We start from the raw sequence: 15,219 nt of genomic DNA, 5'->3' as shown, positions 1-15,219 counted from the left end.
GAGAAAAACTAGCTCTATAACACCCATAAGTTGGGTGACCGGACGTCCCATTGTACCCAAGACAGTTCTCGTTTCACAAGTAGTGCCCCTGTCTTTCGAATTCAAATTATAGGGCCAAAACTAATAATGTGTAGTTACCTCTCAAACCTTTTTGTCAAGGATTCCCAACCTTATTTTTATCAGCCAAACACCCTTTGACCTCTGAGATTTTAAGTTAATATTTCAATAATTTGACCAAAAAAAAAAAAAAGTGCATGTTTATGGTTGTCTGATGTTGGTCAATGGTCACATGATATGCACGTCAACAAAGAAAATATTTAATAATTTTAGTGCTTTATTTTGTTTTTATTTTAAAATTATTTATTTATTTATTTTCAGGAGTGTACAATACTTAAGTAACAACTTGATTACTATAATTAAGTATAATTTTGGGGGAATTGTACTATACTCAAGTGCAATTTAATCAGAATATTTGGACTTTTTACTAGGTTTTACTTAATTTTTTTACATAAAAATCGTTTAGTCAATGTAATTGTCATCTACATTGTGAATTACAATAAAATCAGCAAGTTATGAGAATTGATATAAAAAAATAGTGATGGACACTTTTAAATGTTTTTTATTAGGGATGCACAATATATCGGCCACCATATCGTTATCGGCGGATATATGTTCATTTCTGATGTTATCGTAAGCGGTCCGATAAGGAAACATTACATTACATTAATGCCGATAAATAAAAGATTATTTCCTTCAGCTGAGACATTTCAGATGCACACTGTTCGCCATGATGGTTTTGAATTGCTTGAAATATGATTGGAATCACTTTGAAAAGGATATAGGCTAAATAAAATTATAATGAGAACATTATAATTGTTTGATTGAGACATGGCTTTTAACGGTGAGACTTTTATTTTTGTAATCAGGCTCTCAAAAATTATATAAAAATATGGATGCAAAATGCCACAAAATGAAACAATTTAAAGACATTTCATTATTGTTGCAGACAGAAGGAATGAACTCACATCACTAAAAGTGGACTAGAAGTCCATATTGTGTTTTAATTCTATATGACTTATAAAGCCTAAAGTCCACATCAATCCATTTTGAGCAATTTAGTTTGTCAGACTTTCAAAGGTAGATTTACGGGTTGTTACCTCGTTCTTTGTTGTTCTATGTAAACATACACAAGATGGATGTTTTTGACCTATATGCACTATTGCGTTATACACTATTTGTTTTTACCCCTAAACCAAATCTATCAGTGTCTGTCTGACAGAATATTTTATGCAATTCATTTCCACCGCATGGAGAAAATAATTCGAAATGCTTAAAAAAGAAACTTTTATTATTATTTTTTTTACTTCTATTTTTAATTAGTACAATTTAAAGTAACTTTTTTTTACTTTCACTCAATTATGTTTTTGGCTAAATACTTAATTTTTCAATTTTAATTTTTGATTACTTTTTACACCTGTTTTATGTTATAACATTAGCCAAGTCTTAAAGAGGCACAGATTCTCACTAACATTATAAGTGAACCTCAAGGAACATAATTAAAAAGTTAAAACATACAGTATTGATAAAAACATATAAAAAAAAACATTATAAAAAAAAATCATTAACATTATAAAGATATTACATTTAATAAAAAAAACTAACATAATTAAAAAAAGGCATGTGAACATTTTTTTTTTATATAAAATGGATAGTGCCTATGTTCAACACATCATTCCGGTCAGTCTAAAATACACCACATAACCAGGACTATATTACAATAGCAAAATTACTGAAACGTTATTGCTTCAAATAGGACTACATTTTCAATTTTATCCACTAAATTCAGGTGCATCATGGCCTACAGGTGAATTTCAAACAAGTCCCAAGCAAAAGTAGCCTGGTTAAAACCAGACCATTCTCCGTAGTAACTGAGTTATGGTCTGGCAAAGCTTCATTAATAACTCATTTCCAAAGGGGCGTCACCAACGGACGTCGCTCAAATGCCTCTGGGCACAATTGGATAGACCTAAAACCAATCAGAGCGATCGTCATCGTGTAAAGCCATATGCTGCGTCCCAATTCGCCTAAGTTACGCTACGCCATAAAAGTATGTACTCTTTTTGTGAAGAAAAGGTATTTACTTTTGAATGTGTAGCAAAAAAGTAGGCAAGCTTTGGGACATACTACTTCGGCACCTTTATCGGACGGATCTGTCGCGTGCATCCTGTCACGTAAACTGCCCTGTCAATCATCATGTCACAGTTAAAATCCTCTATTAAATCTAATTTAATTTCCTACCGTTTCGGAGAGAAATGTAGTAGCACGTTCATCTGCCAGTGGGTCTTTCATGGAGACTGTCCTCATGTGTTTGCAATTTTAATATAATAATGTATTTAAAAGTTGGTGCGCTTCACCAACGGACGTCGCTCAAATGCCTCTGGGCGCAATTGGATAGACCTAAAACCAGTCAGAGCGATCGTGATTGTGTAAAGCCCGCCCCAACGTTTCTGATTGGTGCCGCGATTTCGACGGATTAGAAATGGGCTTGAATGAGCTCTTTGCCAGACTACTTGCAGAGCAAATCTAAATTTGCCGGAAGTTGTCTGGGTTTTCCCAGGCTAAAGCAAAAGGTTTGCAATCATAAAATATAGGCTATTGTTTACTAATTTAATCTTGATCTAACGGTAGTACTCATAGTGTATAACTGTAAATAATGTTTTGGATGAATGTGGCTTTCTTACTGTAACCACATCCATCACATGGATTCTTAACAGTAGCTTTCCTGTGCACTTAATGCACAGCTGAGTCAGTGTGGAAGTGTATGTTACACAAGCTGCTCCTGTTTCTGTTTTCTACTTTCCAAGCATTATATAATCACAGCAGAGACTGAGAGAGAGAGTGAGTGTGAGTGTGAGAGGGAGGAAGAGTAGCTCTCTAGGGAGTGTGGTAGGCTTCATTATTCAGCTCGCTCTGCCTTCTTTAGGATCTGGGCGGTTTGCATCTGGCCCCATTTACAAGAGTCCAGCATCTATGCCCATGGCCAACAGTGAGCTGATAATGCTAATGTATGAACTACTTTAAACCTCTATTCATGGCATTCTTTTCTGGAGATCCAGCTTAGATCTTAGTCCAAAGCACAAATATTACTAGGAATAGTTCACCCTCATGTCATTCCAGACGTATGGCATTTCTTTATTCTGTCGCACACAAAATAAGATATTTATCTCAGTGTTTTTTGTCTATAAAATGAATGCAAGTCAATGGGTTGCAATGCAATGCATTCCTGTCCGAAAACTTAGCCCTAATCCTATTCCTACTCCTAGTCCTAAACCTAACCGTACTCATAACTTATCCCTAAAATCAGAGGGAAATGATGTAGAAGAACCTACCCTGGTTGTAAGCCTAAACTTGACATTAACTGTAAACTTGTCCCTCAAATCTGATTGGCTGATTGGAATGTTGTTCCAGCATTAATAAAGATGTTGATCCAAGAATATGTTGTACCTAATCACATTCACCGTTGCAATGCAGTGTTGTTAAACTAAAACTTAAACCATTAAAAGGGGTTTTTGGTAATAAAATAAAATAAAAAAAGAAACGTGAAAATCAGAAATGCTGCCAATATCATCTATTTCAGCTAACTGAAATAAGTTGAAGAAACTTAGATTTCTAAAACAAAAAGTGAAAAAATAAATAATACAAGGCACTATATAGAAATGTAAATTAAAAAAAACTAATACAAATGATAAAGTACATAGTCAAGTCAAGTCACCTTCATTTATATAGCACTTTTTACAATATGAATTGTTTCAAAGCAGCTTTACAGTGATAAAAGGAAATTACAGTAACAGATTGTTTTGGCTTTACAGCAGCTCTAGGATAAAGTTATTGTCCAGCTAAAGTTGGTTTTGATTGATTGATTCACTTCTGTTGCGAAGATCATTAGTTATAATAAACTTAGGGGCCGCTAACACAACACCGTTCTAACAGAAAACCCTCAACGCGCTCCGGCCGCCCATCCGCACAAAACAGTGCCTGGTGGCTCGAGAACGCACTCCCGGAAATAGGTTCCAAGGTGCAAACGATTATCAGTTATCTCTGCGCAAACACTGACGTTGCGCACATTCGCATCACGTGTTCAGTCCATAGGTATGCGCGTTTGAATATATATGTGTGCAGGCGTGTAGTCTTTCTTTACAAATCAACCCTCAACAAAATACTTGTCTGGCCTTAAAAATGTATAATACAGAATTATTTATCGCGTCCGCAGAGTCACAAAATGGCTAAGCGGACAACGACAATGTTTTATCTGTACAGAGGTAAAGGCAAGGGAAGGAGGCCTTCACAGGGGAGATCCTAGTTGACACTTCAGGACTGCGTTGTCGTCGTGTTCAGGCGCAGGTCCTTCATCAGATATGGATACAGCCTGGATCTGGCGGACTGGGGTAAACCACGGGATAAATAGAGAGACTAATATTAGAGTAGACGCCATCATTCTTATAATGTAACAAGTACATCAGGATTTATGGGAAGTGTTCCCGGTTCCGGCTGACCTAAACTATGCAGCCTAACATTGAATTATAGAAGTCTATAATGTGTTATGTGTATAATACACATAGGCCAAAGATATGTGTTTTTAGTCAAGATTTGAACTGACAGAGTGTGTCTGCTTCCCGGACAATGTTAGGAAGACTGTTCCAGAGTTTTGGTGCTAAATAGGAAAAGGATCTACCGCCAGCAGTCGATTTTGATATTCTAGGTATTATCAACTGGCCGGAATTTTGAGATCACAATAGACGTGAAGGACTATAATGCGTTAAGAGCTTGCTCAAGTACTGGGGAGCTAAATCATTTAGTGCTTTGTAAGTAATCAGCAATATTTTAAAATGTATACGATGTTTAATAGGGAGCCAATGCAGTGTTGACAGAACTGGGCTAATATGGTCATACTTCCTGGTTCTGGTAAGAACTCTAGCTGCTGTGTTTTGGACTAACTGTAGTTTATTTATTAAGCGTGCAAGGCAACCACCCATAATAGCATTACAATAATCTAGCATTGATGTCATGAACGCATCAACTAATTGTTCCGTATTTGTCATTGAGAGCATATGATGTAATTTAGATATATTTTTAAGATGGAAAAATGCAGTTTTACAGATACTAGACACTTGACTTTCAAATGAAAGATTAGTATCAAAGAGCACACCCAGGTTCCTAACCGACGACGAAGACTTGACAGAGCAGCCATCAAGTGTTAGACAGTATTCTAGGCTATTACGTGAGGACGTTTTTTGTCCAATAATTAGAATCTCTGTTTTTTTCAGAATTAAGTAGTAGGAAATTACTAGTCATCCAGTTTTTTTTTTTTATATCAGCTATGCATTCCATTCATTTTGTGAATTGGTAAGGGGTATTTCGTCAGGGCGTGAAGAAATATAGAGCTGAGTATCATCAGCATAACAGTGAAAACTAATGCCATGCTTCCTAATGATATCTCCTAAAGGTAGCATGTACAGAGTGAACAGCAACGGTCCAAGTACTGAGCCTTGTGGTACGCCATACTGAACTTTTGATCGATAAGACATTTCTTCATTTACTGCTATAAACTGATAAAGGTCAGATGAGTATGATTTAAACCATGCTAATGCAATTCCACTAATGCCAACATAATTTCTGAGTCTATTTAAAAGAATGTTGTGGTCGATAGTATCAAATGCAGCACTAAGATCGAGTAACACTAATAGAGAGATACAACCACGATCGGATGATAAGAGCAAATCATTTGTGACTATAATGAGAGCTGTCTCAGTACTATGGTACGGTCTAAATCCTGATTGAAAATTCTTTCTAAAAAAGGAACATAGTTTTAAGGATACTGCCTTTTCTAGTATCTTTGACAGAAAAGGTAGATTCAAGATCGGCCTGTAATTGACTAATTCTGTAGGATCAAGTTGCGTTTTTTTAACAAGCGGTTTAATCATAGCCAGCTTAAAAGTTTTTGGTACGTATCCTAATGACAAAGATGAATTAATGATATTAAGAAGAGGATCTATGACCTCTGGAAGCATCTCTTTCAATAGCTTAGTCGGTATAGGGTATAATTATAGCCGATTTAGATGATTTAACAAGTTAAGTAAATTCTTCCTCTCCTATAGCAATGAATGAATAAAAATGTTCTTCAAGGGGACTACAATGCACTGCCTGATGCAATACTAGTAGTAGACAGTTGCATAGTTATAATTTTCTCCCTGATATTATCAATCTTGTAAGTAAAGAAGTTCATAAAGTCATTACTGCTGTGCTGCTTAGAAACATCTGGGCTTGAAGCTTTATTTATTTAGTTTAGCCACTGTTTTAACTAGGGTTTTCTTTATTTTCTTCTAATAGGGTTGAAAAATAAGCAGATCTAGCAGCTTTTAAGGCCTCTATGCAATTGTGCTCTCTTTCCATGAAATGTGAAATACCTCTAGTTTTGTTTTCTTCCAGTTGCGCTCCATTTTTCTGGCTGCTCTCTTAAGGGCCTGAGTGTGCTCGTTGTACCACGGCGTTGGACTATTTCCCAACGGAGCAATTGTGTCTAAAGTGCTGGCTTTGCAGCCTTGGCTAAAAGAAGTATACACGAGACTAGATAATGATCTGAGATGTCATCGCTCTGCTGTAGAATTTCAACGGCATCAACATTGATTCCATGTGATAATATTAGATCTAGAGTATGATTACGACAATGAGTAGGTTCTGACACGTGTTGTCTAACTCCAATAGAGTTCAGAATGTCTTTAAATGCCAATCCCAATGCATCTTTTTCGTTATCTACATGTATATTAAAGTCAACAACAATTAGGACTTTATACTAACTCTGATAGAAAGTCAGCTAATTCTTTGATAAAGTCTGTATGGTGCCCTGGTGGCCTGTATACAGTAGCCAGCACAAATCTCAAACGTGATTTATCATTTACACTAGATAGTGTTACATTAAACACCAACACTTCAAAATAATTATATTTGAAACTAGACTTCTTAGTAATTCTGAAGATATTAGTATAAATTTCAGCAACACCACCCCTTTTCCTTTCAAACGAGATTCATGTTTATAACATTAATCTTGGGGGGTGGACTCATTTAAAGTAATGTAATCGTTTGGTTTTAGCCAAGTTTCTGTCAAACACAGCACATCTAGGTAATAATCTGTAATCATATCATTAGCGATAAGTGCTTTTGAAGTAAGGGATCGAATATTCAGCAACCCGAGCTTTATCATTTGTTCATCTGTATTATATCTGTTTTTTATTTGTTGAACATCAATCAAATTATTACCTTTAAATGGGTTTGGAAGTTTTTTGTATTTCCTAATTCAGGGAACAGACACAGTCTCTGTATGATGATAACTAGGAGAAAGAGTCTCTATGTGATGCAATTTATCTGACCTCAGTGACGTGAGACAGCTAGCAGATGGTCGGTTTAGCCAGTCTGTCTGCTTCCTGACCTGAGCCCCAGATTGTCATGTTTGAGCTCTAAGACTATGTGCCATATTACTAGAGAGAAGAGCAGCACCATCCCAGAAGGGATGAATACCATCTCTTTTCAACAGGTCAGGTCTGCCCCAAAAACTTTTCCAATTGTCTATGCATTCTATATTCTTTTGCGGACACCACTTAGACAGCCAGCCATTGAGTGAGGATAGTCTGCTAAGTATCTCATCACTTCTGCTAACAGGAAGGGGGCCAGAGCAAATTACAGTGCCTGACATCGTACTTGCGAGTTCACACACCTCTTTAACGTTAATTTTAGTGATCTCCGACTGGCGAAGTCGAACATCATTAGTGCCGACGTGAATAATAATCGTAAAGAATTTACGATTAGCATTAGCCAGCACTTTTAAATTTGCTTTGATGTCAGGCGCTCTGGCTCCTGGCAAACATGTGACTATGGTGGCTGGTGCCTCTATTTTCACATTTCATGTAATATAAACGCCAATTACTAGGGAACATTCAACAGGATTCACAGTGGGTGTTTCACTGAGTGGGGAGAATCTATTTGTTATGGTAATCGGAACGGAAGAGCTGTGTTTTGTCCCGCGACTATAGCGTCTCACGACTACAGCGTCTCACAGTCACCCAGTTGCCCTACTGCACTGGCTCTACAGCTGGAACCGAACAATGTACAGAGTTCACTAAGCTAGTTGCATCCAAAGCAGTATCTAAAGCCCTTGCACTCTTCCTATCCTCGATTAAAGTTTGGATGCGTGTCTCTAGTTCTGAAATCTTCTCCGTCAGCCTGACTATCTCCCTGCAGTTACCACATGTAAATCCTTTAGTGCTGACAGAGAAGGCTATGCTACATGTGGCACGAAGTGCAAGTGACAATAAGTAATGTTTGTTGACTGATCTTACTTACCACAGTTGTTTGATGGACTCGTAAAAGGCGCAAGAGAATAATAAATAAATAAAGACGGAAGTTAACAGGCTAGCGAATTACTAGCGTGTTGTGCTAGCGATAACGATTTAGATTGAAGCTAACGATGTCAGGTTAATGTGTGGTGATGAGTAAGTTATATTTAGCAATATAAACAACAAGGAATGATAGTAAATAAAGATTCAAAACAGAAAGCTATACGGAGCATACAGACGCAAACCACTCAGCAGCAAGGCAGACAGAAGCAATCGATCAACATAGATAAATTACTAAAACTTAAAAACTACAATTAAAATGATGTATGTATATGTGTATAATTTTTTTAAAGCTCTTTCAAAATACTATTAAAACTGTCTTAGAATATAAATAATACTAAAATAACAATGGTTCAATGTTTTTGTTTTCGACCCCACTGACTTTCAATATAGACCAAAATACTAAAAACATTCTTTAAAAAAAAAATTCATGTTCCAAATTTTCAGGTTTAGCTGTTCTATATCTTTAAGGAAAACATCACTATTGCTTATATTTAGGGCTATCGATTTCAACAAACTCATAACCCTAATTATTAAACTTCAGCACAAGTGCAGGACTATTTATGCAAAATGAATGATAGTTTAAAATCAGACATACAGTTTTCACCTAGCAGTCAGAAAAAAATTAATCAGATTATTATTTTTTTTTATCAATTGCATGGATGGAGGGACCCCTATGTAGGGACCAGAATATCACAAAGATTTGGAGTGGGCCCTTTAGACCAGTAAGTAACCAACTATAATATTCTAGCAACGCTCTAACAACCATCCAGAACACCCGAACAACCGCACAGAAATTGGCAAAAACACACAAAATACCATAGCAATACACATACAAAAAGTCCCAAGGTACTACCATGTTACTAGCAATCCCTGGGAAACCACTAGCATCTAGCCAGTGATTTTTTGCACAGGCAAGAACCACTCACATATTTTCCAGAAAATGTACAAATCTGGGATCATTTGTAATGTTGTGCCTCAGCGCTGTCCGGTGAGTAATCACATTAACAGATATATTACCCCCGTCAGCACAGATGCATGTGATTCTTTTCTTCCAAGATTAATTGCATTAACTGAATTTATCTTTAAGTGCCTGGAGATAAGCATCACTCTCAGCTGAGCGGATGGCAAAATCCATTTGTCTTGCTTCCGCAGGCTGTACCAGCTCCATATGCGGGTGTTGTGCTGTAATACGTTCATGCGCTGGGTTTCCGTTCCTCAAATTAGACACCTTGATTGCGAATGTTCAGCATCTGCCATAAAACCTCACAACAGCTTTATAATTAGGCCTTATTCATTTTCACCAAATGTCATTTTTATGTTCTGAAAAACAAAGCAAAAGCTAAAAAAAATTGTAGGATACATATTTTCATTCAGTGGAAAAATATTGTTTTACTATAGAATTTGTCCAGTAAGGCACTTACAGTATTCATGCTCCTTTAAAGGAACTAAGCGTCCATTTCCATTTGGACTGTGGCCCAGGTCTCTCCAAGTGTCTAGAAAGTACAGACTGTAGCTCTCATCTTGGCTGATTTAGTAGTATGGTGTGTGGAGCAGCCATTGTTACATAGAGAAATACAATTTATGGGCATTCAGCAACAATTCATTTGCCAACCCGTCAAAGATCGATGAATGTTCCCCCTCCTACGCACTGCTGTGCCCAGTCCAGAGAGGCTGAAACACCACAATCTGATTATCCAAGACAATTTGGGTTCAGCACAAACAAATAATGTTATATTTCTGATATTTAAAAAATCAAAAACTTCTAAATACTATGGTATCCTATTCATAATGATATTGCTATTTAAACCTGTTCGCAAAAAAGTACCATGCATGATTCATGATTTTTGGACAACATGCAAATATATATATATATTTTTTAGATGTGTCTTAGAAATAAAAAAATTATATTAGCATGGTGTCCAAAAATCATGGTAAGATCATGCATGGTACTTTTTTTGCAAACAGGTTTAAATTGCAATATTATGTGTACCATGGTACATGAATTTGGAAGTAACAAGAGCAACTGGAAGAACAACTTTTCAAATAATTTTACAAAATATATAAATAAACATAAATATATATATATATATATATATATATATTTAAAGGGTTAGTTCACCCAAATATGAAAATTCTGTCATCAATTACTCACTTTCATGTTGTTCCAAACCTGTATGACTTTTGTTCATCTTTGGAACACAAATGGAGATCTTTTTGATGAAATCTGAGAGCTTTATGTCCCTCTGTTGGCAGCAACGCAACGCTTCAAAAAGTTCATAAAGAGATCGTAAAACTAATCCATATGAATTTAGCGGTTTAGTCCAAATTGTCTTAAGAGACTTGGTCGCTTTATATGATTAACAGATTGAATGTAGGCTTTCATTCACATTTAAACATTGATCAGCGAACATACACAGAAGCTCAACCGAACCTGTTTGACACGTGAGAACAAACCTCTTCTGGAAGCCTAAACGTGCTGCGTAACACAATAATGAACCTCATTGGTTCTCATGGAAGCTCAAACATGCTGCGTAACACACGAAAATTAACCTCATTGGTTCTCATGGAAGCTCAAACATGCTGCGTAACACACGAAAATTAACCTCATTGGTTCTTTTTGAAGCATCTCAGTGGTAGAAGTGGGGACAGAAATTGCTCAGATTTCATTAAAAAATATCTTCATTTGTGTTTCGAAGATAAACAAAAGTCTTATGGGTTTGGAACAACATGAGGGTGAGTAATTGATGTCAGAATTTTCATTTTTGGGTGAATAGTTGTTAAGGAAGTAAGTGGTAATAGGTTTGGAACGACATGAGGGTTTGTAATTGAAGACATAATTTTCATTTTTGGGTGAATAGTTGTTAAGGAAGTAAGTGGTTTCAATAGTTGTTAAGGAAGCATCTTGTCCTATGTTGCCTGCCAAAAAAAAAAAAAAAGTACACTATGAAGTTCTGCTGATTTAATGATACCAAATGTTTCAGAATCAGTGTCTTGGAAACACTTTGTACTTAGAGGATGTCCTATCCTATTATATTTATTGCCTGGAGACAAATGAATAGGTGGCAATGTAAACACCACTCAGGTTTAGTCTAGACTAATGACTCCTGTCTTAGACTAATGATTCGTTTTTCTAATGATGTCACTTTTCCCATGAGTCTCAATGAAACATTTCAACGGACTGCTAATGTCTTCCTCGTGTACATGAATTCATGATGACGATCAATAAATGCCCTGCCTGAGAAAGAATAGAATTTGTGTTAAATCCATATATCCTAAATATTCAGATCTCAACACAAATAAAGAGAAGAGTTAAAGCCTGACAATAAAACACATGATATTTCTGTCAAATTAGATTCAGATTCAGGATTTTGCAATACAATTTTTAATGTAGCACTTTACATGAAAATGGTACAAATTTGTGTCCCATTGTCCCAAATTGGTGATGGTTTTTTAAAGCAGTAAATTCGATGGTTTATAAAACTTTTAGGGTTGAATACATTGGTCTGGCTCAATGCGCTGTTACCAAAATTATTTATATTTATTTATATAAAATTTTTTAATACAAGGGGGAAAAAAAAAGAAAAAAAGTATCAAATACCTATAAACCAACATTTCCAAACAGTTAACCACTAGTGACAGCAAACACCAACATTTTGGTTAAAACCCTGGTTAACAAAAGACACAAAGCCCTCGTTTTTTGGAGTGAGAACTATTAGATATGTTATACTTGTCTTGTCAATTTTGACAAAATGTTGTATTGTTGACTGTAATCGTCAAGCTCAACACTATTACCAAAATTGCTGCAAGAAAGATAAGCAAATAGGCCATTCACATTTAATTCAAGGAAGTGTATCAATACCTGTAAAGTAACATAATATAGGTGTATCAATGCCTATATTTCAAAATGACAGCTAAATTTAGGTCAAATTCTATTTCCATGAACGCTACAATAAAAAGGCTACACAAATACCACATTCTTTGAGTGACCTATTAGATAGATTAGATACTGGTCTCATTGATTGCAACAAGAAATTGTACACACATTTTCAGTGTTGACTGCGTTTGTCAAGCTCAACTATTCAACATTGTGACCAAAATTACTATAAAATAGGCTATTTTGTCAAGAACAACAAAAATCTAGTCTAATATTTATAAGAAATTTAAGTTAGTTCATAATAACTATAAACCAACATCTGCCACCGGCCGCGACACACATATTCTGGCAGCCTATATTTTGTTAGGGGTCCAAGAAATGAATATTGTCTTTGATAAGGGTTTGAAAAGCTGCTTATTTTCAAAGATGCACCACATCTACCCCCAAACCTCAATTGCACATTAGCCTACTGCTGCACTTCCACTTACCGTCCCAATTCAGACTCCAGCTCATAGAAGTCCGCCAGCGTCTCTTTTTTGGATCCATCGATCCAGTATTCAGGAGCGGCTCTAGAGGCGGGCATTGTCACTTTCAGCATCTCCAGCGCTTTAGTTCACTATCAGCGCAGCGCCGACCTGTACAGAAACAACAACGTCAAGAAATGGCGTGGTAAAAGCGGGCACACAATCTAGAGAGGCAAATGATATACATGATTTTCGAAAGAGTTTGCCATTACCTGCAATGTGTGTTGGTGAGGTGCGCTGAGTGGCCGTGAATGTGTATCGTCAGTTGATCGCGGTTGTCATGTCGCTCTCTCTGAACGGGGCGCGCGCGGCTTCCACTGGGTCTTACTGTCGCCTATGTAGGGCGCTGAGGGTGTGTGTGTGTGTGTGTGTGTGTGTGTGTGTGTGTGAGCGAGATATTTACCTGGATTCAATGGACGTCACATATTACATAACACTACTCCGGTATATTTTTTGAAGTTAGATATCAATGGCAGATAGTTATATTTAAACATATCGATTTCATCCAAGGTTTTTTATTTATTTATTTATTTATTTTACAAACGACACCTTTCTGTCTATATAATGAATAATTGGCAGATTTCAATAGGCTGGGTGAATCTACCCTAGCTGGGTGAATCTAATGAAGTCTGCCATGAAATGAAAAATGGTTATTTCACCCCAAATCAGACCTCTTATTTTATTTACAGATTAAATGTTTGTTTTTTTTGTTGTTGTTTTTTTTTTACTGCGTTTTTGAAGCAACGTTTTCTGAAACTAAAAATATGAAAAGAGGGCGCTAAATATCTGCTCGCGAACAGATCGCTGAGGTAACCATAGCAACACTGCACGGGTGCCTAGCCCTAGGCTATATTGATAAGGGGGCAAACGCTTATTTAGCACTATATAACAATAAAAACATATTGTATTCCAATGTATTCCAAAATCTAATGTAGCACTTTCCATGAAAAAGTTTCAAATGTGTGTCCCATTCTCCCAAATTCGAGCCTTCGAAAAAAAAATATTACTGGTTTGCATCTGACATATTTTAAGATATGTAAGCACAAGTTGCTTTCAGTTAAAACAGCTCAAACATGCATTTTAGTCTGGGACTATGGCTTAAGCCTTGTCTGTGAAACCGGGGTTTAGTTAGTGTTTACTACATTGGTCTGGTTCAATGCTGTTGATTTAAGTCAATTAATCTTTTTTTATTGTTTAATATAATTTTTTTTTTTTTTAGCAAATAGCTATAAACCAATATTAGTTAGTGCTAGTATTAGTTAGTAAAAGTAGCCTACTAAGTGACAGCAACATTTTGTCGTCTTGTCAGGCGTCTTCCCTATATGGATTAGTATGGAATGTATATTGATAAAGTGCTTTCATTATTCATCACATTTTTATAGATTGCTATGAATTATTATATTTAATACATAAATAATAAAAAATACAAGACATAGAAGCCTTAAAAATTACTGACAAAATTCCATAAAATGAACACACTGCCCCAATTAAGAAATCATATTTAGCATTAAGTCAAATGAAGTCCAATAAGATTTGATGCACTAAACTTTTTTTCATGGGCATTAATTAAACAAAATATAATTTTATTTTTTTTGACAAAATGGGCATTATAGTAAGATTTTTTGTTAATTACAAAAAAAGTTAATTTTGTTTGTTTTTAAAATAGTGTCTGGCAGAATGATTTACATTATTGTTTTATTATGTTACTTCCAGTTTTCATAAATGGCATGAATATGGCTATCTTGAACCACCCCAATACTTTAGCCTATCCTTGGTAGATTATATCAAAGTGCCATGGCATTACCATCTGATCTGAAGTACTTTTTTGGAAGTGCTGTTTAAAGTTATTCAGATAAAACATGTTTTATTAAAGCATTTATTATCCCAGACCTCTGAAGCATGTACATTTACTTCAGTCTTCTTTCGTTTGGATGCCAGCAATCCCCTTACAGATTTTGACTTAATGTGCATTATTGAGGAACTTTTTCTTAAATTTTTCAAATATGCCACTTTCAGTGATGATTTGAATGTGTTATGAGGAAGAAATCACCCACACAGAGTCCAAATCTGTACTGGCCTGCATGACTGGTCATCCTTTAAAGCTCAAGCAGTGCAGGAGTGTTTTGGGCTCCCACACAGAGAGATCCATCTGTTCAGTATCTGCTCAACACAAAACAACCACAATCCCAGCTAACCACCAGCATCACTCATCACAGATTCACTTCCTTGCTGCACAAGTCATACAAAATGAGAAGCACTGGAAGATGATGGAGGATCCTTTCGGATGTGCATATGTATAGCAGATATACTGTGTGCAGCTTTAGATGACAAAATATCAAATTAAGCAGCATTTATTTTAAGGCTTGGTTTG

The 15,219-nt window shown here is 36.0% G+C and overlaps 1 protein-coding gene and 1 long non-coding RNA gene across 2 annotated transcripts in view; both read right to left on the bottom strand.

Moving 5' to 3' along the window:
• camk4 (calcium/calmodulin-dependent protein kinase IV) overlaps positions 1–13,215 on the bottom strand; it is a 61,971-nt gene extending 48,756 nt beyond the window's left edge. Inside the window, exons 1-2 of the mRNA XM_082171490.1 lie at positions 13,061–13,215; positions 12,813–12,959 (exon numbers count right to left, since the gene is read on the bottom strand). Coding sequence (XP_082027616.1) covers positions 12,813–12,922 — 110 coding nt within the window. The 5' untranslated portion in view covers positions 12,923–12,959; positions 13,061–13,215. The remainder of the gene's footprint in view (positions 1–12,812; positions 12,960–13,060) is intronic.
• LOC309499990 lies at positions 360–12,799 on the bottom strand. The gene is made up of 2 exons (XR_014206418.1): positions 11,054–12,799; positions 360–11,000 (listed from the first exon to the last, which is right to left on the bottom strand). It is a non-coding gene; the product is annotated as an uncharacterized lncRNA (long non-coding RNA).
• Positions 13,216–15,219: the final 2,004 nt, after the last annotated feature.

The sequence above is a fragment of the Leuciscus leuciscus genome (genome assembly GCF_965113295.1).
Source record: "Leuciscus leuciscus genome assembly, chromosome: 5".
NCBI classification, from domain to species: Eukaryota; Metazoa; Chordata; class Actinopteri; order Cypriniformes; family Leuciscidae; genus Leuciscus; species Leuciscus leuciscus.
The sequence above is the reverse complement of the archived record's forward strand: the minus strand, read 5'-3'. Positions and strand labels throughout refer to the sequence as shown.